Below are 22344 nucleotides of genomic sequence, written 5' to 3'. Positions count from 1 at the left end.
ACGTGGTTGGATAACGTAACACATGTATGCGTGACTAGACCAATAATATAACACCTTGTGCCTGTCACGTCTTTCTGAGCTGGACACATTTTCAAACATATCTGTCAACTAGGCCTAATCTAACACATATCTATTATTTTATGCATGCCGAGTGATCTGTGCTACGGCTTATAAATACCACTTTCTGCACTATGTTTCCTTACACGTTACAAAGATTCAAGATATACTAGTTCAAGAATTTGCATTGATTTAGAGAGAAGTTATCGTTTTTTAGAGAGAGATGGGAAAAGAATATGTTAGCGGAGAAATAGAAGAGATCATAAGCTGGTCATCAAAGCCAGAAGTGCCACTTTTGGCTCTGAACCATGTTTCATATGTTTGCAAATCTCTCCCCACATCGGTTAAATTTTACCAAGATGTACTGGGATTTGTGCTCGTAAAACGCCCTTCGTCGTTTGACTTTGAAGGCGCATGGTACGTCGTTAAATTTACGTTTTTTAAAATCCCAATTGAATACACTGATGGCATGCACATTGCTCTGCTAACTAAATTTATGTAATTGTGTTGAATTTTGCAGGTTGTTCAATCATGGGATTGGCATACATTTGCTAGAAGTGAAAGATGCTGTGACAAAACAAGGCCAGAAGATAAATCCCAAAGATAACCATATTTCCTTCCAGTGCACCAACATGGACCTGATTATACAGAAACTGGGGGCAATGGGGATTGAATACGCGACAGCGCTGGTGACAGAAGGCGGCGTGGAGGTGGATCAGCTCTTCTTCCATGACCCGGATGGTTACATGATTGAAATTTGCAATTGCCAGAACCTTCCTATCCTCCCCCTCTCAGGCCTTTCGTCGTGCCCTGTCCCAAACTCGACGACTCTTAGCAACAACAAGGCATTGCCTTCCCCTTGTGGTAAGTCCCATATCTTACAAGATTATGCATTTATATGTTCGGTTTTTCTATGATGTGCTCGTGGGTACACAATAAGCACAAAAGTTGATAAGTTTACCTAATTGGCTTACGCTCTTTAATATTGGTGGACCCTTATGCATTCACAACAACCACACCAATCAAACTACACCAAATTCATAGATTTTAGTGTTTAGCATGTGCCCATGGGCACACAAACAAACCCTTATATGTTTAAAAGGACTTATAAGTAAATCTTTTGTTACTGAAAGAAGAGGGTGCCCTGACACCTAACAAGTCCCGGACATGTAATTATCTGTTACAGGCATAGCAGAAAGTTGCAGCAATCTATTGTATTGGACCTGCCTTCATTGTTATTTCAATGTAGGTAGTTGTATGATCCTTTTCACTGACAATAAAAAAATGAAATAAATGCAGGGAAAGTGAGTTCAAAGAGGGAAGTTGAAGCCATGATGATGGAACATTTGGTTGTGGGAATGATGGACATATTTTAAAACAGGTTGCTGGACAACCCAACTGCTACATCTATTATTTTCAAAGCTTCTTCAGGATCAGAGAGAGAGAGAGGCATTCTTTTTTTTCTTCCACCTTTACTGTTTTTTTTCAGATTTATTAGAAGGATTTTGTGCGACATAGTTTAGATACATTTCCGAGTGTCGAGTGTATAATCTTTTAATTTTCAGTTCCTTGTATAAGTGGGTATAGAAAGCATGATTGTTTCTTAATACTCAATTTTACCAATTCATTGTACAAACAAGATGATGAAATAGACCTGCATGTTAAAAATATTCTTCAGATAACCAAGTCAGTTGTACCTCTGAAAAATTACAATACTGCACTATTCCGGTTCTCTGCTTCTCATTTGAGCTTTATTTTCTACTTCTCAAATTTGCGATATAATGGCCCTGTTTGTTTACCAGAAGCGGAAGCTGCTTCTGGCTTCTGCTTTTCTTGACCCGTTTGTGTAAAGAAGCAGAAGCACTTTTAAAAAGTTGAGAATCATAGCTTCTCTATCACAACTTCTGCTTCTTTTCCAAACACTTTATTCACTTATTTACTTCTCACTTCTGCTCCACTTCTCTAGTTTAAGCAAGAAGTCACTTCTTTTAAGCTTGCCCAAACGGCCCCAATGCTTCTCATAGCTCTATCTTCTATTTTCTAAAATTTGCGATATTATGCGCACCAATAATTGTTCTTTTTTATTGTATTTTTTTGTGTTTAATTTCATTTTTCCCTCCAATTTCAATCAAAGTTAGCTAAGTTAATGAAGTGTCAGGATAACAGCCGCTTCTTCTGACGCCCGTCAGAATCTTTTTAAAAGAAGGACCTAATCCAAATAATTTTTGAAGTTGAAGGATTCAGAATGCGAAATCTTTTTTTCAGATAAGACCGGACCGAGATAGTTGAGGAACGTGTCAATTGATTTTCTCAACTATCAAGTAGAACATGATATAATCTCTAATTCGGAAATTTATTTGAAAACATGATGAAAATTCTCTTTATTGTAACAAGCTGGAAAAAATACTAGATTGGCTGAAGCTTCTGATAGTTGCAATATACATGCATGAAGTTTTATCATTAAAAGCTTGCTGATCAGTATGTGCCTTCTAAATAAGATTAGTTTGTTGTTAATTTATATATTAAAGAAACAACAAACGGAAATGGAAAAACAAAACGGAATTAACAAAGAAAAATTTGTAACTACTCCTCTTTAAGTTACAATATCATTATACAACAAAGGGTGGATATCCCACATACTAACAAAATGACACAGGCTTGGGAAGGGAAAGTTCCCAGAAATATTAATCTTCTAGAACTTAAATGACCTAAATTTGTATTCAAGTTTTACAATGAATTTGTGTTGTTACATTTGTACAATACGCCTGCTGCGGCTGCTGCCTGAGTCAACTTGATCCGAGTTAAGTCATTCAAGTTCTGTGACCGCGAGAACTTCTCTATCAGCCAAAAAGATCTATGCTTCATCTCAATACTTCAACTAACTAGTAATATTCCTCTATCATTCACCCAATGAAATGACAACAAAAACATCATCTATCGACCATTTTCTTGATTCTGATTTTTTGACAGGGTTGATAACTGCGCGCTCTGCAGCTGCAAGACGGTAACCGATGACGATTTCATCTCTCTGACGACCCCTGATCATAATGTCATAAAAGCAGAGTTCTTCCTGGTCATAAAGATAGAACTCTGAAGGTTTTATACACATTTCACTTCCCTGCAGGCAGTCAGGAGACAATAAGATCTTCTATAGGAAACAAATCATTCTACTCATTTAGAATGTTAAGTGGATGGTATTGTGTGGAATACATGATTTGCATTCTTAACCTTTGAAGTTGCACATTCCTTTAAGGCTAAGTAAGATGAGACTAGCTCAAGTATCATCAACAAACTTTCAGAACATATATATCTGGGATTTCATTTTATAATAAGTTGCATTAGTTTCCAGTTCCTGACTAGTACTGTGCACCAATATAAATCTCAGGTTATTTGTTAGAATATAATATAAAATCCAAGATCCTGGTAAGTAAATCTGAGGGTATTTGTTAGAACATAACATAAGATCCTCGTAAGTCATTTCTCTAACAACTTATGTTGTGTTTGATTGGGGTGAATGAATTCGGAAGGAATGGAATGGAATGAAATCTGGACTATGTTATAGACAATTGTTTCAAAAGTTCATTAATTCCTTCACTTATTCCATTCCTTACCCCCTATACTAGAAGTCACAGCCCCAAATTTGAAAAGCAATGCTCCATTACCCAATTTCGTCTCAAATTTCATCATAACAGTCTTGCACTCGTTCTTTTTTTCCCCAAAACTTCCCTCCTATCTCTAATATTTTGTTTTAATTTTACTCAAACCATTCCACTCCAGTCTCCCTAACTAAACACAACATTAGAGGTTGTAGGAGAACTAATAACTTAATATGGTACCAGAGCTCAATATCAGTGTTGGCAGAGGTCTCAAGTTCACCTCCCTGAAAACATGAGAAGAGGAAGCTTACCTCTTCAGCAAAAAGCTCCTCAAGCACTCTGTTTATTTGTTTGTCTTCAGCTACCATTGCAAGAGCCATGCTTACCAGCTCATTAGAAAGCACATAATCACTAATTCTGGTCACTGAAACCAAGTTTCTTGTCCTAGAATCCAGTATCTCGCTTATTATTATTGATTTATCAGAAGCTTGTTGCATTTCACGGATCCATGAGCTGTGAGAAAACCCAGAATGTCGTAGAGGCATCGATTTCCTATCTTTGGAGGGGAGTCGCTTTGACTGAAATCCACAAATATAGGAATAGGTAAATTATCTTAGAATAAGATTATAAGAGTCAACAAAAACATTTCATGAAATAGTGTATACAGCGCTAATGAGCGTGCTCAGACAAGAGGCACTTGTCATTTTTTGAGCATTTACACTGATCAAAGAGAAACACAGTAAGATTGACCCTAAAATAGAATGGTAGTGCATATCAGAATACATTCCCCTACATCTATGCTTATTGATCTATATACTGGAAAAGCTCAATGCCATTAGTTACCTGAATGTCTCGAATAAGGAGGAGCGTGGCAAGAGATCGCGAGTCAGAATGCACAATGGAATCTTCTACGGATTCATCTGCCAGAATTAAAATCTGATCCATTCAGAGTTAGTACAGGCAAAAGCTTACTGCCACACACATATTTGCTAAAAGATATATTCCTTGGCAGAGGATAAAATGATTCGCAAGGAGCAAACTAACATGGCGCTAGCTGTCTATGTGTTTCTCTCTATTCTTTAATTGAACTCTGTATAGGGATGGAAAACCTTACAGAATCAAAGGTCTCCAGAGGAAGATATTCTAAATGCCGTTTGATAACTGCATTCCCTTCACGATGTATGAGTTTTATGTTCTCTAGTCTGCCTACATCAAGCCCACCATCGATTAACTTCTTCTCTCTTTCTTGCTCTGGAACCTCATTGAACATCCACAGCTCAGAACCCGGGGCCAATAGTGCTTCTAAAACCTGGGATGGTAAAAGGTTCAGTATATAGGATGACCTACATAAGCTTCAATAAAATTTTATGCTCTGTAACTTTTTTCATATTAAATAAACCCTTCCATAAAAGGATTCGGGTTTACTTCCAAATCAACTTGGCTTTCTCATTTTGGTATGCATTAGAATTAGTTAATGAAGTCTATATTGTAGGAGAAGTAACTAAGACAATGAGAATATCTTAATTCTTAACAGATGGTAACATTAAGGCTCTAACAAAGATCAGGAAGAATGTACAAGGCGCTTGTGTTGGAGTTTCAAGATTTTCAGTTTGATTTGACTTGTCTATGCCACAAGTCCATGATATCTAAAAAGTTGATTCTCCCAAGGAATTTCAATCATGAGTATTATTAACTCATTTTGCTCACTGTTGGTCGCCATTCTTCTTCTTATCATAAGTGGGATACCAGCTAGCAGGCTCTCTGAGAGACCGGACTGTATTTTTGCCACAATAACCAATGTCCAAGTCTTGAACTTGCTCTAACAATATGTGAATAGCAAGATAGACGTGATAAATCCAAAACAAGATAATAAGATAGGATTTGTTGATACCATAATCATGTCATCAATATCACGCCGCCAGCCACAAAATAAAATCTTTTCAGGATATTTGGGAGGGTCAGATATTTTAGGAAAGAGACCTCGTTGAACCTGCATAAAAAAGAATTAACAACACAAAATAATTAATTACTCCAATAGGCCTTCTACGTCCACCAAATACATAATCAAAACAAGGTTGGAAATGTCTTTCCAATTATTTTCCCAAGTTACCAGTGTATACTGTAAGTTCTAACCTAAAACAGCAGCTTGAAGGTCATTGACCACTAGTTACTAATGATATTACTCTACCTGCCTCTTTGACCATAATACGAACTTACACTCACGAAGTACCAACTAAAGGTGAATCAAGTTGAAGCTAGATTAGGAATTCGACATTCAAATCTAAAATGCTCAGGCAATTATTCGAATGTATGCCGCATTTTCAGTTCACATTGCACGGATGAGAAATGAAATCAGTTTGTTGGTAACTTGTTTTACTTCTATACTAAGAAACTTTTTTGGCTAATAACTTATGCGCAATTAGATATGTGGAACAATATCTAACATTAATCAACAAAATCAAGTGCAAAAGGAATTTCTGGAGCAGAATCTAAAGATAATACCTGAAGTGTAAGAGTTGTCTATATGGCACTTGTGATGATTATAATAATGTTAAGAGAAAGCATATGATATTCATTAAAAAGATAAACTGATAAACATGTATGCCTGCATGATGTTCCAGCTACACGGCTATTTAAGTTCTGCACTGCAGGTCTATACCAGAGTAACACACAAGAGCAAGAGAACCGACTGACCTCTGCTATGGGACCTGGGGAATACGTATCATCGTCCTCAGCAATAACAATGACTTCATCACCTTCTTTAAGCACATATTTATCATCAGGATTTAAGATTATCTTCCCACCATCAGCAGCAACTTTTATTCCGCAAGGGATTGCATCGGGAAATGAGACAAGCACTTCTTCAAAATTCCTACCATCCAGTTGAGGCCACCTTTTTATATAAAATTCTGCATTTTCAAACCCTAAAATATCTTCCCATATCTGACACAACATAAAAGAAGCAATCACTAAGGTCATTTCTAACAAAATCAGAAGATTGGATTTTATATAAATAAAATATAGTAAGTTAATCTGCTATGGTGAAGTGAATATTCATCATTTTTACTAACTGATGCTGGATTTGGGTAATCCATCAGTACTCTTCTAAGAATGTGCGCGCTGTAACTTCTCAAAAATTGTCTTTGAGAGGCAAAACCAAGGAGACCATGCAATAAATGAAAATTGAATAAATACTAAAGCTTTGCACCATATCAAGGACAAGTGCATTTTCCCTTTTCTGCTGGAGCTAAGAGCATTATAAATCAGTCTCTTAGGACCTGTCCAATGCATAGGAAGTGGTGCATAAAGAATAACATGGAAATGTGCACTTGTCAACATTTTAAAGGATTTAAGTTTAGACACTTCTTAATATTTTTTTAAAAAAAGAACAGAAATGAACGTCACTAATAGATCCCTTGAGCTACAAGAAGAAGTCAACAAATACCCAATAAAGCAATAACTAGTACAACTGTACTATGCATTTCAAATTTAAGAATATTATGAATTTAACTGACCTGTGCAAGACCGGGCTGCAGTGCACACTGAATCATCAATCGGCCAATAACATCATGTGCAACCACTGTCTCAATCAGTTCTCCTCCAACAAGCTTAACCAAGGGTTCATTATCAATGTCACTCATCTCTACAACTACATGACCCCTCAATCCCTCTTTTACTCCCGTAAGGCTAAGCACAGCCCTCAAAGCATGTGCATCACTCTAAAAGGAAAGTTCCAAAAAACAAAATCAATAATTTTGGTTTAAAGTGCAACTCTTCGTTATATAAATTAGTTTCTTTACAAATATAGGTACTAATGTACCTGATCGGCATTTTCATCAGATGCTAAAACAATGATAGCACGCGCCTTCGAAACTGAAACCTAGTTGCAAGAGAATTATACACGAATGATGAAAAGAAAGGTAATTACATATTCAGTGAGAATGAATGTGTGTGTTTTAAAGAGTTCAAGGTTAAAACATAGAATTCTCCCAGTTCACCTTCTTCAGATCAGCTAATATAAGCGGACTGCCACTTCTGCATATAACAGATGTGCCCATGAAGTCGAATTCAAGCTTTGCAATATCCATTTCCATATCCTCCTTGTCCCTTTCCGAGAGGACAACAATAACACCACCTCCGATGCTTTTATTTGCAATCGTGAGTTGCTTCAACAGTGAGCCCTGTATCAGGACAGCAAATTGTTATACATTAGCGACTAATTGATCTTTTAAATATTTTAATAACAGCACCTAGTTCCTCGGGTAGTGGAAAATCCTGCAACTACTTCAATTGTAGTCTGTAGACAAGGAGTAGGAAAATGAACAATAAATAGTGCAAGTCAACAATTTAGCTGGTTCAAGGTTTCCTACAACTGGTAACTGGCAACAGATATTAAACTTTAATAAACGGACTTGATGGTAACATACACATAATAAAAGCATATAGAAGATCTATCACATATAGAGACATTTTTCAATCTCCGTAGAAGACCATGACAAAAATTCCTAATACCATAAAAATTTATGGGCAGAAAATTGTTTCTTTTGTCAAGAACCTTTATCATTTGGAGTTCCCCAGCCTTTCCTAAAAAATTTTAGGAATATTAAATTGGCAGATGCATTCGTACTCCCCGTGATAACTCTTACAACTCAAGGACAATAAAACTTAAGGCTTAAAAGAAGAAGTCTCTGCTGATGATAATGACATGTGTTATGCATAAAAAGTTACTATAACAAGAAAATGAAAGATTGAAAATTCCAACAAAATACGGATAATACAGAATTAACAATTTCAAACTAAGCTCATAATGAATTTACCAGTTTGTCACTCCATCCAAGGATTAGTATATGGTTATTTTCAATGACCTCGCTCTTCCCTTTTCGCAAGGAATCTACCTTCTCTGAGATTGCATCTGAAACGAGCCCCAACATCATTGCAAATATCAGCATGCCTCCTGCAGTTATAGAGACAGAGACAATTCTGGGGCCAGTGCCCACCCTATCAGCATGATTTCCTGAGTCCGCTACAAAACTCCAAGAAAGCCAAAGTGCTTCAGAAAAGCTAGCATCACTGACGGCATACAACGCCAAGCCACCAAATCCTATAAGAAATATAGTTGCAAATAGAAGTGCCAGCAACTTTGCATAAGGATAAACAGAGAAGCACACATCAACCATATATGCGATTCTCTTCTTCAAAGGAACCTCCTCTTTTCTATTAGTTGCTTTTGAAAGATTCTTTATTCTCGGAAGATCATCAAGATATTTGTACAAAACAAATGGTATCAGAAGGGTAAATAGAACAACATACAGAGCAATTGCTCTACTGCTGCTGTTACTAAAATATACAAACAAACTGTCATTTTCAGAATCTAACAAAGTCTGATTGTCAATATACACATATTCACTATTCCCGGACAGCTTCCCAAGCCTGACATTCTCTTCCTGCACAAAAGAAAGTCGTCGTTGTCAACCAGTCTACATCAGCATTTTCATTGTTGTAGCACAAATAACTTCAAGCATTGACGAACCCAGGATTAAAAAACAGCATGGCTAAGTAGCGGCAAGAGGAAGAAATATATAGCTAAAGTTTAAAAATTAAGGGGGAAGTACAACTTTTCCAAACACGGATCAGAAGACTTTCTTACTAGCTACGCTAGAGCTACGGATATGTTAGACACAAGTTCATCACAACTAAATTGCAAGGTGTGATCATAAGTTTTTTTATCGGATGAGTTGATACATAGCAGATACAAGTTACATAAGTACTAAATTCAAAAATTATTGTAGGTTTTCATCTAGGTCTGCCTCATATTTCACAAGCACGCACTAGACTCTCTGTCCACAAATTAATGACTGAGATGGTGAATTTGGATAAATGTTTTCAATTAGTCAAAAAAATTAAACTCAGCACTACATTTTGATCATGTACAAAGAAAAGCCTTGTAAGTTGCGAGTCAAGTACAGACTAACCTGCAGCTTCGTAACTTTATTCTGCAACGATATGGCATACGATACAGACACTACACAGATGAATTTAAGCTGCAACAAACAAAAAAACCAGTCACAATCATCATAAAATGCAATCATAATATAACACACACACAAACACCGAAACCGATTGCAATCGAGACCAACCAAGTTAAAAAACAAAGAATTCCTGAATCCACTACTAGTCCTATGAATCAAAGGAGTCGCCGAATTGGGCAGAGACGCGCTAGAAGTCAAAGTATTCGCAAGAATCTGAACAGGCACCGATTTCAAATCCCTGTCCTGCTTCAACTTGGCCTTGTGCATCGAATTGGGCCTGGGAGGTGTGCTAATTGGGCCTGGGGGATCAAATGATTTCTGGGGGGTTTTAGAGGGTGATGACTTGACAGTGACGCGAGTTCTTGAGCTGTAAGGGCCGAGGAAAGAGGGGTAGACATAGTCCCTATCGGAGACGCCGAAGCGTTGGTCGGAGAGGGAGATTGGGGGCGGCGGAGAGGCGGCGGTTCGGCGGACGGCGGGGAAAAGGGGGCCGGGGAAATGGGGCGGCGGGGGGTCGGGATCGTCGGTGGAGATGGTTCTGGATTTCTTGAGGAGGGGGGGGCTTACTTCAGGTTTCATGGTGGGGGAGGAGAGTATAAGATGATTGGATTGTTAAGTGATTAAATGCAGAGAGACAGAGAGAGAGACAGAGAGAGAGAGAGAGAGAAGAGGAGATGACACGTCAGTAAGTTAAGTTAAGTTAAGTTAAGTTAAGTTAGTTTTTTTTTGGCCAAAAGTAAGTTAAGTTAGTTAAGTTTAACTACAAGTAGGAGGTGTAAAAGGCTGATTGTCAGATCTTGGGAATGGTGTTGTAATAAGATTCCAGCATCTACAATTATTCTGACAAAAGTAAATCTAATCTTGCAATCTCTGCATCTGTGTTTCTTTATTTTGTAAAATATTTTATCAATTTATTAATTACACTCTAATATAATAAATATTTAATAAAAAGATCAAATACTTAGTTTAGTGCGTGATATTTAATATTTTTCTGTTTTCAAATAGAAGATGATTGACTTTTTGGCACATACTTTTAAAAACATTAACCGTATATCTATAATAATTATTTTTTTAAAATATATTATAAAGAAAATATTAAATTTATACTTTAATTTATAAATAAAAATTTGAAAATTAATGAGATTAATATATTTAAAAGTATGTGTAAAAAAATCAAATACTATTTATTCGAGAATAGACACGAGAATTATTCTCGCACAGCCTGGAACTTTTTAAATTTTTATAAAATATTGAAGTAGAAAGTAATTACATCTGGGGAAGACATGAGTTCATCTGCTCCCACTATATTGAATCATGGGTTAAACAAAGTAAACGGGTAAAATGTTGGGAAGCGGCGAGAAGTATGGCTACTGCATATTCACCATATGGTAACTTTCTCTGCTGCTTAATTTTATTTTTGTAGAGAGGTGGTGTTGTATATCTGTAACGTGCTGCAGTTGGTTGTTGGTTTCTCCATCATATAATATGACCTGTCATTTTCTTATGTCAATTGTGTGGATCTGCATATTAACTATCACGAATTCTGAAAGCAATATCATTTTTTCTTTTCACCGATAACATATATCATTTTTTTTAACAATATTAAGATAAATTTTGATTATATATAAGTATTAGAAAAATCAAATAATCTGTATAAAAATATGGAATAAAGATGAATAGAGTGTTTTCTCTTTAATTTTTGGTCCTCATTTGAACATGATGACGTCTCAGAATTCGAAAATTGTATAGTAATCGCAAATTATAATGGGATATCTTAGATAGTGCTAAGTATGCAAAAAAAATTCGCCAAATGTTGTGGTAGAAAGATGGCTATTTTTAACCTGGTAGTTGATAGTGCATACAGGTGATTCATATTATTAGTGTGAATTAAACTAATCATACATTACTAATTAGATTTGAGAAAAAAAATTTGGAAACACTTTTTAGTTACCTAACATTTTCGTGTCTTCAAATCATAATTAAAATCATAAAAAGTTGATCAAAGTAAGCAAAGGCAGCTTTGAACAAATTATATGCACAATGCTGTTTCTGTTCTGCTCTCACCCAAATTAAATGCCAAGTTGTCTGGCTGTAATAGAAGTATAGAACATTGTTAAGGAATGAGGACTGATTTTACAAGTTGATAGAAGCACGTGCACATATGCCTATGATCACGAAAACCCTAGCCATTACTGTAACTCTGTGAGTTCAGGAAAGCTGTAACAAGCACACAACATCACAGTAAAGTCTGATGATATACGTGGTCTTATTTTTATGTTTGTAAGCTGGTGTGAATTTATAATGCTGAAATGCTGATTATAATGTCTGAAAGTCTAAAGCTAATTATACTACTACTTGAACATAATTAAACGTCTTTATCATAAGAACTAATCATACTTAACAACGCTTGTTAGCTGGAATGGGGAAAAAGAATCCCTGGGAAGGGAAAGGAGATTTTGAGAAGCTTTTTTCTTCATTTAGATCCACAATGTTGTTTCTGTTCTGCTTCATTTCAGCATACTCTTTATCAACATCTTTTCGAGTGCTACTGCTGGAGGGTGCAGGGTACGGAGATTTGCTCATTATCCTGCACAATCAAAAATGTGAAGCGCCAAAACTTGAAATAGATTATAAATATTGCTACAACATGTCTGGTTTAGGGAAAAAAAATTAAGCAAAATGCTATTTGTGAGTACCTTTGGCGACGCTTTGCTAGGAAATGTTGGAGAGAAATCGTTCTTGCTAGAGGAAGATCTGGAGCCAGTTCACAAACATGAATATGAATATGAATAAAGTCTTTGTGTATTGAATTTGGTCGTAAATTAAGTTGTGAATAGTTTAATTTGTTTAGAAATATACCAGTCTGCAACTTGCCAATAGAGGATGTGTTGTCTACTTTCTGAGGTTTTGCGATGTCCACTTTGGGTGTTTCCGTCACAGTTGGAGGCGATACAGTTGCTCTACCTGCTAAAAGGAAAATGGCTTGCGCCTAAATTTGGATGTTTCAGAAGAAGTAAATAAATTTTTATAGCCGGCAGTCAAAATCAAAAAAATCAGTACCTGATCAACAGAGACGTTATCATATACATTGATGGCGCCATTGTAGAAAATTGTTAGCTGTGGTTTTGCAGTCTTGCTTTCACCAGATGAAATTGGTAACTTTGCACTGGATCTTTAGATAGAATATCCACGAAGAAGAAATTTGTATTAGTACCCGAACTACAAATTAGTGAGTTGTTATTGAAATGTTTGTAGATGTTAGTGAATCATATTATAAATATGTTTCTTCCAATAACACGAGGTTTCAGAAGATTCGTTTCACCTTGTACTGGATTAAAAAAGCTCACAGACCTGTCCAGTTTGAACTCTTTTACCCTTAATCTTAAAGTTCAAAGGGGAATCTTAACACTTTACTGATATTGGCAATATGTTATGTTCAGATCATAATCATGTTTGTTAGTAAATGGTAATTCTGCCATTACATTACACGATCCACAAAATGTGCATAACTGACTTGTAAAGAAACGACGACAGATGATATATACTTACTCAAGCGCAGGAAGCAAGTGTTTCTCCAGCAGAGTAGAAGGCCGAGAAGTATAGGCAAACTGCTGAGGGTTCAAGGCAGAAAACCTCAGCTGGTTTCTGACAGACTCCGACATTTCTTCTGCAACTCGCTTGCCTTTACTCTGCTGGCCTTTCTTCAACACATACTTTCTGAACAATCCAAGGTTGGATTCATCACTAACAGCATCCATCCTATCATCTGACAGATCAAACTTCTCAGTCTTGATACAATCTTTCGAAGCTGCTGACATTTCTAATATATTTTCACATATACTTTTCATCCGCGGTACAGTCTTTATAGAGGGAGGACTCCAACAAGGAGGTACAAAAACAATGGAACAGCAGAGGTGATTTGTGTGTGTGGGGAGAAAGTGAACAAATGGAGGCAGGCATTGCGATGGTTTCTAGAGAGGATGTGATGTGAGAAAATAAAGACAATAGTTTTGTTTATGGCTTTGTGGTGACTCTACTATTTGTAAGGGACCTAAAGAACCAAAAGTAAAAACAACTGATTTCTATTCTACTCTCTGGACGGCTGATTTTACAATCTTTATTCACTAACTTTGGTGATTTTGATTTTTGCATGTGCTTAAATTGTAATTAACTAGAATTTATATTGTGCAATCGGAATAGAGATTATGCATACGACATGACAGTGGACAATATTGGAATTTTTCTATGCTTTTTTTGTTTCGAGATTAATATCTTTCTGTTGCAAACCTGTTTTCATCTGTTTATCTGTAACGCGGAATGTATTCATCTGTAACGCGGAATATGCGTTCGGAACTGTACGCCTAAATCACGAACATTATGTTTTCATCTGTAGCGCAGAATATGCGTTCGGAACTGTGCGCCTAAATCACGAACATTCCAGTGCATAAAGCTGGAACTCCAATGAAAATGGAGGATGCAAAAACGAAACGAATTTTTATTATGCTTTGGAGAAGATTTAGCATTTTTTTTAAAAAAAATTCAGTCAAAACAAATATATGCCGGTAAGGATCGATTAATCAACATTTTTTCTGGTCAGTAAAAATTCCAAAATAAGTAAATTTTTTGTTGGCACATTGTACACGCTGCATAAATATATAAAAAATTCAGATCTAATGACTTCTGACAAATGAACGCCATCAATAATATGTATCAATCACTTCTCTTAAACTAGGAGTTAAAAAAAAGGTGATATATGCACACCCTTTGCTGGAATTGAGACCAAAATACTCCTATAATGTATGAAGATACTGTAGAGATAAAGATGTGCATGAGATGTAATTGGGTCTCAATATCACTAAAAGTGTTTATCTATGAATCAAAGGACCAAAAAACCTGGAGGTAAAACAATCTCCCTTATACAAAAAAAAAAAAAAAAACGCTACCTATCACCTGCTGTAGAACTAGTGCTTGAATCAGCAGGATTGATGCATCTCCAGAAGTAGCCCAAACTGCTACCCATTACATTCATAATTACGGCAGAGATTGCAGGAGGCAATGCAACCATGGGTGAACTGAAATGTGCGGTCGCCAAAACAACGCCTAGGGAAGAATTTTGCATTCCGACCTGCAATGTAGAAGGACTGGTTAAAAGAAGAGAAAGTACTAGCATGTTACTGGAAGTATATTTTAACCTCTTGGGTATATGTCAATCTTATATTTGTTATATAAAGGACAATTAGTCTTGCCAGATCATGATTTTTACTAAGCTGTCTTCTGAGACTAATGACATTTTTTTTAAAAGTGTGGGTGGGGGAGAGAGGGAAAATTCTAATTGCAAGCACCTAGATTCTTCTATACTACGACTTCAAGGTTTCATCAGGGTTCAAAGTAATTTATAAGCTTCTCTTAAGTCAAAGAACTCACACTGAACAAGTATAAATTTATTCTGGACTCTGGAGTTAACTAAACATAGGTTTCCTCAGCATTACCTCAATGGATATGGCGCGCCGCTGTGTTTCCCTTAACCCGGCAACAGATGCGGATATATACCTGCAGAGAGACCTTGTTGCATTTATATCTTCATTTTCTTGACAGATCATATATTATAATTGGAAGTAAATCATACAATACCTAAAGTAAATTTATTAACTTGGTGCTTAAGCAATTACACTGTAAGGGGTCATTTGGCAAATCTGAATGAATTATATCTGATTGAATAATATAGCTGAATAATCTGAATCAATAAAATATCTGAATGCTGAATAATAAATACCATTTGACATATAAATTTTTATAATATCTGAATGATTTTATTTTCTAATTTTTACTAATTTATTTGAATTTAAGTAATTGTCATATAGTTATTATTATTATATTATTGAATGTAATCATAATTATTTAAACTAAAAAATTGTAAAAAGAACTTTATGAAATAAACAAATAAATAATGAAAGAATCGTTCAATAAATTCATGTAAATAAGTAATAACTAATTCATAAGTGTCAAATATTTTTTTGCACATCATAAAGCTACAAAATTAGCTTTCATTCCCCCCTCCCCCCCTCCTAAAACTATTATCTACGTGATGCTAATTCTGATATATGCAGTATTCTAGCCAGCTGAACTGATGAGATAGGATTTTAGAAAGGAATGAATCAGCACTATATGATTCGCTCAGCTCCCTCAGAAAAGATTGCCAAATGAGATGAAGCAACTTAATCGGTCATTTAAGTTTATTAAGCTTTCATTAAGCAGTAAACAAATGGGGCCTAAGTATAACAAAGAGCGTCGTGGCACGTGGTAAAGATTTAAACTATTAAAGGGGGAATGAACTTTAAAGAGATGTCCAGTTATATAAAACAGATTAAAATGGGTTGTTGATCCCTAATGATTCTAAATTACTTTGAATGTGGTTGTTAAGGAGGCTGAGACACATATTAGCTATCTTATTTGCACCATTGGACTGTTAAACATAAGTAAAGTAGCGACACAAGCATTTAAGTTGTACCATAAGGGTATGAACTAGAAGCAGCATTTTGGTTTAGTGATCGACAATATTTTGAGCTTCTCGGAAACAAAAGTGAAACTGTAAGCTATTATGAGATACTACGTACTTTGTTTTGTATTGGTGCGTATAATTAGAGAACATGACAGGACACTTGGACAATAACATGAGAGCACAACAATACATCATGGTGATCTACTTAAAGTTCTTGACGAAAGAAAAAAGAATGACAGAGAGGCGAGTCTCACCCTACAAAAAAACCAGCAAAATGAAGCAACAGCACCGCAAGTACTGTAACTCCCAATTCACTAGAGAATATTGCTTTAGACTGAAGAAGCGGAGACAGGTCAGGTGACAGAGATGCACTCGCCATCGATGATTTCAGATGAACAATATTTTCAGCAAACACACTGAAATGGGAAGAACATGTTCAGATTTTAAAACTTTCAAGTTCAAGAAACTAGCATGTGAAACTAAAAGTCTTAGGTCAAAAAATTAAAACATTAGAAACCTGCATGCCAGCAATGAGGCAGCCAATACAGTGAATAGTGGAGAAAAAGGTGTCACAAGCTTCACAGCCTTGGGAAATTTGCTCTGCATGTAAGAACCTAATAGGATCGGCAGGACTACCACCTGTAGTGAAATTCCCAGAAGATTTATATATAAACACAGAAACATGCTCAAACCACCAGGAGAGATTTGCTCTACCTGCAAGGTGCTGATGGAAAGTTTAAGAGCATCTACAGGAACATAAGTTCCAACCAGTATCTTTGTCAAAGTAGGTGTAAGCAGCACTGCTCCAAGAGTGGTACAAACAGTCATGACTATGGATAATGCAACATCTCCTTGAGCAATTAAAGTCACCTGTAACACTACCAGACAGAAAGATAAATGAATAAATAACTAATAGACCTTGATTTCCATGTGATATGGAAGCTTATTGTCTTCATGAATTGTGCAGATTGCTTTAGGTTAAACAGGATTTATAGAATATTAAACTTCATCCATCATACACAAACACAGCAAGATGATGCTTTGTACTTTACAATTCATTGCATGAATCTTATCATTGACAAAATTTTGCGTTATCGCAAAGTAAAAAAATAATATGACCATGCCGTTATGTTAATTAAACGGCTAAAATAACACTACACGCTTTCTAAGCAATGTCATATAATAATCAACCATAATTCTATTTTGACAGAGAAATGGTAATTCATAAAGCAAAGAAAAATTGGACTGCTCGTTTGCATTGATTAATAACAAAACATGACCTGCTGCGGATAAGATTCACATCGACAATTAATTATCAACCCCTTGCTCAAACCATATTAAAGGTTGATTGACATGATAACCTAACAGTCAAAGATAGCACAGTCATTAAAGTCAGCAATGGATTGATAAAGCCATAAAGTATATCTCCCCCGTGCATCTTCAGAAATCTGGCAGTGGGTGGAGTATAAGTCTGCAGCTGGACTGGGTTCTAATTATACAAAAACTATGTTGATCTCTACCAATTACAAATAGAATTTATTCACATCAACAACAAAAAAACTAATAATGTTTAGTTAGGAGTTAGGATATGAGGCTTCACATAAACCTTATTCAATATATCAAAAACAAGCATAATTTTGAAGGTTGAGTAGATTATAGTCCATTTTAACATATGTGAATAATATGTATTGATTATAACCTCTTATGCATTATCACACTTAACACTATTACCAAGAAGGCCGTACTTAACACAGGTGATCAAGTGTCTACTAGTTAAATGCTAGGTCACGGTTACATCAACACCTTTCTTCAATTTTGCCGAATTGGGAGTCCTAATCACTAAGTATGAACTTTATTTTTAACACATTATCCAGCAATGAAGATGTGGTATCAAAATATGAACGATATGCGACATTTGTGTATTTTATGGTTATATGTAGCCTACTGTAAACATAAGACGGAATGCATGGAAGACAGAGTAAACACATATCCATGTACATATCGATCGCAGCTGAATATAGCACAAAGCAATGATAACTAAGCTTGCCATTGGCATAACCAAACATACAGTAACTGAAAGTAATATGTGGCTATTAAACAAATACTAACATATTTAACTTAATACGGTTCGCAGAATCGCAATGAGAGAGTCTTACCACATTGGATGCAGTACCACCAGGACAACAGGAAAGCAATATCAAACCAGCTGAAAGAGATGGTGACAGCCCTAAAACCTTGCTAATAACAAGCCCCAAAACTGGCATTATCGTATACTGAGCTACACATCCAAATATTATCTGTCAAAGAGAGAATCGTTCAACTCATCATGTCTTCATAATAACATTAAAAAAAAAAACTTGAACACCCCCCCCCCCCCCCAAAACAGAAGCTCAAAAACCCCATACATCCCCTTAAGTTCACTATAACAGTTAAAAATTACTAATGGATGAATGAATTACAGAAACAACAAATATCAGAAACTCACAGCAAAAGAATTTTGCAAGAACAAATTGATCAAATCTTTAAGCTCTAGAGTAAGACCCATAGACAGCATTATCAATCCAAGTCCCAGGCTGTAAGAAGTGGGAGCCTTCTCTGCAAACCAAGAAAATGTGGAAGGCCTAATATAAGCAACAACCCCACCAAGAGTAACATAAATTGGATACAAGCTTGCTGCATCTGAAACCATTTTTTCCCATCTGGGTTTTTCTTGATCAATGGGAATTGATTGCTGTGATTCTCCATTTGCAGATCTGATTATGGGTGAGTTTTTGTGTGGGAATTTTCTTGGAGGGATTAAGAATGGGGGCTTTGTGGGATTAAAGATTAGATTTTTACTTGAGCGAGAAACTGGGTGGAAAATGTGGGGATTTAAACGGAAAGAAAGTGACATGACTGATATAGTGATATGGCTGAGCAATTTTACGGACTTCTGCGACTATGAGCAGTGGCCAGTGGGGGGATCAAATCTTTCGAGTTGAGAGTTGGAAATGACGTAGGAACCTCGTTTCTAGTTTCCACGTATATTATCAAGAAAAAGGCCGAACCGTTTTTGTTCAAGAATACACGCTTTTAAGTGCTTTAATCGAGTAGTTAAAAGTATTATTTTTAATTTTTTTTTTTAGAATAAAAATATATAATCAAAATTTTAATTCACAAAAAAAATGATTAAAAATAATAATATTTACTACCCGATCAATCCACTTAAATATACGTGTTCAAATTAAAAGTGTCATATAAAAAAACAAAAAATGTATATTATTTTATTTTTTGACATGAACATTTAATTTCATGTAACTTATGACGATGTATATGGTGTTTGCTGGGGAAGGGAAGTCATTGGTGGAGTTTGTTTACGAGAAGCGAAAGTGCTTCTGTCTTCTTCTTTTCTTAACCCGTTTGTGTAAAAAAATAAAAATATTTTTAAAACATTGAGAATGCTAACTTCTCTCCCACAGCTTCTACTTCTTTTCGACTTTATTAATTTCTTTACTTATCACTTCTACTCAACTTCTTTACTATAAGCAAGAAATCATTTTTTTAAACTAATCCAAACGGCCCCAATAAATATTGATTTTGTTCCACCAACAACCATGAACATTCATGATTGACCCCCCAAAATTAATAGAAGAAATCAATTCTTGATTTAATATTATTGAATAATATTTATGAAACGCTTCTCTAATTCTACAGGCAAATTTTATTTCTCTTGTAATATAGTACTAGGATATAATTTGGACAATTATAAGTGTGTTTTTATAGTTAATAATTTTTATGTTTGTTTAAATTAATAATTTATTTAAATATGTTGCGGGTGATATTCTAAACTTAAAATTTTAGTAGTATTAAAATGACATTTTAAAAATTCAATCTAAAGGTTTTAATCAATTTCATTTGAATGATCTAACGCTTATAATTCATGGTATAGGTTGATGTATGAACATTATACAATCAATAATGATTAATTGGTTTATCATAATTTTTGGCAGAATAAAAATAATCCTGATGCATATATCTCAATCATCACAGATGATTTAAATGAAAATCATATTCTAGGTAAAAGTGTGCAAAATGTCATACCTTTATGTTACTTGAAACTCGACAACCTATGCATGAACTAGTTCATTGAGGGGTGAATTTTGCGAGCGTTTCAACATCAAAAAAAAAATATTCAAGAAGTCGACACACTCAATGGGACACCTCGAATTTGATAGGGGACTTAAGCTTTTGTTTTGTGGAGACTTAGGGGTCATTTGTTAATGAGTGAATGAGATTATATGAACTGAACAGAACCATGTTTGCCATTCAGATTGTTTGACTTATGTTTCTGAATCTTTTAAAATTTGGACGACACAATCAAAACTTCTGGACGAAACACCCTTAAAATTTGCGCCGAATGATTCACAACTTCACATTATGTCCAGTGTCTTATCTATGTGAGTATATTTCTTCTCTCTCACGTCATTTGACTCGATTTAAATCTTGTACCTTTTTAATAGAATTGAGAAAATTAAACTTATACTTATTCCTCCCTTTTGATGTGGGTATAAAATACATAATATTTAAATTCTCTTTACAAGATTACATTTCTAATTATGTAATTACATTAAGAAATTAGGTAATTAGAGATTTTTTCTTTAATTTTTTTCTTAAATTTAATTAGGTAATATTCAGATTTAACAAAATGAGTCCTAAATAATATATGTTATAGATAATAATTAAATCAAATTTATTTGACAAAAGAAATATCAAACTCGTGAATTTTGTCATTCAGATAAAATAGTTTAACAAACAACAATTTCTATTCACCATCCAGATTATCCATTCATTCGGATTTCAATCATTCAGAAAAAAATGATCCAGATTTAACAAACGACTCCTTAGATTGCAAGTTGAATAATGAAATTTGTAAAATTTTGCGGGTAGTGACAAAATCGATAAACAAGTTCTCCATATATATATATATATATATATATATGACACGCAGGACATTAATGTAAAAATTTATCAATAACTCATCATCAATCAATCAGAAAAAATTTAGTACATATAAGAATCTTATAAAACAACGTTCATGCAAGATGTTAAAAGATATGTCTGGAAGTTGAACTGGTAAATATTGAAAAATTTTCACTAAATTGCAGTATTTTGAAATAATGTGTTGTTTTAAAAAAAATAGATAAAGAGTTATTTTTAAATTTTAATATGAATTGTTTGCAGATGAATTGAAATTTGAAGGTGTGGATGGAAAATTATGATATATCGCCTATTTGGTGAACTACATTATACATATTTAGGATATTTATGATTTATAAATTATTATATCATCATTATATATATACAAAGCGTGGAATATTATTCCCGTATCATCAATATAATGTGTTAGTTGGCAAGCTTAACTAAATTTGAATTAAAATTTAATGCAACTATTTTTCTTAAATATAAAGAAATCGGAATACAACTAAGATTTAAATATAAACATGAAACACAGGGTAAAAGTTATCGAAAGTTATCCAATAATAACAATTGCATAAGTGCTTTAAATTTCGATTGAATGTTGTTTTAGAATATTTCTAATTTATATTACATATATCATCTAATGAAAATAATATTGTGTACGTTTCACAAAAGAATATTTTAATTTAATCATGATAAATATTAAAATGTATTATTTTTATTTGGATTGAAGACATAACATTTTAGTAAATACATGTCCTGATAAAAAATATAAATTTAATTAAATAACAAAGATAGTAATAAAATTATATTTCCTTCGTTCTACCGCTTCACGCGTATTTTAAAATTCATATAAAATATATTTCGTAATTTATTTTTAACGTCAGATTTCTTTTAAAACAAAATGCGTATCAAAATATTACTCTCAAATATTGATAATTGAATGGGATTGAAGAAGTATAAAAATATTAGCAAGACATGAAATAAAAGATGAAAATAAAGAGTTTAAACACTTGGAGGGGTGTATTGGATTGGGATTTTAAAGCATTTTTTTGCATTCATGAAATCCGAGGGTATTCGATTGGGATTGTTTGAAATCCATTAAAATCTTGAGGTATTCAATTGGGATTTTAAATTATGCTACAAAAACTGGTGGTATTCGATTGGGATTTTAAATTATGTTTTAAAATCCGATGGTATTCGATTG

General features: G+C 34.6%; 4 protein-coding genes across 6 annotated transcripts; 1 reads left to right on the top strand and 3 right to left on the bottom strand.

The window, feature by feature from the left end:
- Window positions 1-192: 192 nt before the first annotated feature.
- LOC108210182 (glyoxylase I 4) lies at window positions 193-1743 on the top strand. The gene is made up of 3 exons (XM_017381463.2): window positions 193-474; window positions 578-921; window positions 1357-1743. Exons 1-3 carry the CDS (start codon window positions 281-283, stop codon window positions 1431-1433), a joined length of 615 nt encoding a protein of 204 aa, XP_017236952.1. The 5' UTR covers window positions 193-280; the 3' UTR covers window positions 1434-1743.
- Window positions 1744-2619: 876 nt separating this feature from the next.
- Window positions 2620-10380, bottom strand: LOC108209646 (ion channel DMI1). Of its 2 annotated transcripts, XM_017380663.2 has the most exons (12): window positions 9791-10376; window positions 9626-9694; window positions 8471-9097; window positions 7652-7834; window positions 7474-7533; window positions 7169-7372; window positions 6348-6596; window positions 5545-5643; window positions 4768-4962; window positions 4497-4589; window positions 3965-4231; window positions 2620-3175 (listed from the first exon to the last, which is right to left on the bottom strand). In XM_017380663.2, exons 1-12 carry the CDS (start codon window positions 10259-10261, stop codon window positions 2957-2959), a joined length of 2736 nt encoding a protein of 911 aa, XP_017236152.1. In that variant the 5' UTR covers window positions 10262-10376; the 3' UTR covers window positions 2620-2956. The 2 variants fall into 2 exon arrangements, 1 of the variants encoding a protein (XP_017236152.1); XR_010288945.1 differs by lacking the exon at window positions 2620-3175 and having other exon boundaries at window positions 4094-4231; window positions 4497-4573; window positions 9791-10380.
- Window positions 10381-11772: 1392 nt separating this feature from the next.
- LOC108207603 (protein TIFY 10A-like) lies at window positions 11773-13691 on the bottom strand. Its single transcript, XM_017378039.2, has 5 exons — window positions 13232-13691; window positions 12743-12854; window positions 12542-12671; window positions 12379-12436; window positions 11773-12269 (listed from the first exon to the last, which is right to left on the bottom strand). Exons 1-5 carry the CDS (start codon window positions 13528-13530, stop codon window positions 12080-12082), a joined length of 789 nt encoding a protein of 262 aa, XP_017233528.2. The 5' UTR covers window positions 13531-13691; the 3' UTR covers window positions 11773-12079.
- A 728-nt stretch (window positions 13692-14419) lies between these two features.
- LOC108206985 (probable sodium/metabolite cotransporter BASS2, chloroplastic) lies at window positions 14420-19192 on the bottom strand. Of its 2 annotated transcripts, none has more exons than XM_064087691.1 (7): window positions 18667-19192; window positions 18338-18478; window positions 16896-17051; window positions 16699-16820; window positions 16436-16597; window positions 15172-15244; window positions 14420-14807 (listed from the first exon to the last, which is right to left on the bottom strand). In XM_064087691.1, exons 1-7 carry the CDS (start codon window positions 19072-19074, stop codon window positions 14622-14624), a joined length of 1248 nt encoding a protein of 415 aa, XP_063943761.1. In that variant the 5' UTR covers window positions 19075-19192; the 3' UTR covers window positions 14420-14621. The 2 variants fall into 2 exon arrangements, with proteins under 2 accessions (XP_063943761.1, XP_017232932.1); XM_017377443.2 differs by having other exon boundaries at window positions 15172-15232.
- Between the last annotated feature and the right edge of the window lie 3152 nt (window positions 19193-22344).

The sequence above is a fragment of the Daucus carota genome, chromosome 2, assembly GCF_001625215.2.
Source record: "Daucus carota subsp. sativus chromosome 2, DH1 v3.0, whole genome shotgun sequence".
In the NCBI taxonomy this organism is placed as follows: Eukaryota; Viridiplantae; Streptophyta; class Magnoliopsida; order Apiales; family Apiaceae; genus Daucus; species Daucus carota.
Note: the sequence above shows the minus strand (reverse complement) of the source record. Positions and strands in the feature narration are given on the sequence as shown.

Coding starts and splice junctions, on each gene's coding strand:
- LOC108210182 (XM_017381463.2), top strand. CDS start 281: ATGGGAAAAGAATATGTTAGCGGAGAAATAGAAGAGATCATAAGCTGG. Junction 475..577: donor TTTGACTTTGAAGGCGCATG/GTACGTCGTTAA, acceptor TGAATTTTGCAG/GTTGTTCAATCATGGGATTG. Junction 922..1,356: donor GGCATTGCCTTCCCCTTGTG/GTAAGTCCCATA, acceptor AAATAAATGCAG/GGAAAGTGAGTTCAAAGAGG.
- LOC108207603 (XM_017378039.2), bottom strand. CDS start 13,530: ATGAAAAGTATATGTGAAAATATATTAGAAATGTCAGCAGCTTCGAAA. Junction 12,855..13,231: donor CACTTGCTTCCTGCGCTTGA/GTAAGTATATAT, acceptor TTCTATCTAAAG/ATCCAGTGCAAAGTTACCAA. Junction 12,672..12,742: donor ATAACGTCTCTGTTGATCAG/GTACTGATTTTT, acceptor ATCCAAATTTAG/GCGCAAGCCATTTTCCTTTT.
- LOC108209646 (XM_017380663.2), bottom strand. CDS start 10,261: ATGAAACCTGAAGTAAGCCCCCCCCTCCTCAAGAAATCCAGAACCATC. Junction 7,534..7,651: donor TATTAGCTGATCTGAAGAAG/GTGAACTGGGAG, acceptor TCTTGCAACTAG/GTTTCAGTTTCGAAGGCGCG. Junction 4,590..4,767: donor CTCTGGAGACCTTTGATTCT/GTAAGGTTTTCC, acceptor TGAATGGATCAG/ATTTTAATTCTGGCAGATGA.
- LOC108206985 (XM_064087691.1), bottom strand. CDS start 19,074: ATGTCACTTTCTTTCCGTTTAAATCCCCACATTTTCCACCCAGTTTCT. Junction 16,821..16,895: donor TTTCCATCAGCACCTTGCAG/GTAGAGCAAATC, acceptor ATTTCACTACAG/GTGGTAGTCCTGCCGATCCT. Junction 16,598..16,698: donor GCCTCATTGCTGGCATGCAG/GTTTCTAATGTT, acceptor TTCCCATTTCAG/TGTGTTTGCTGAAAATATTG.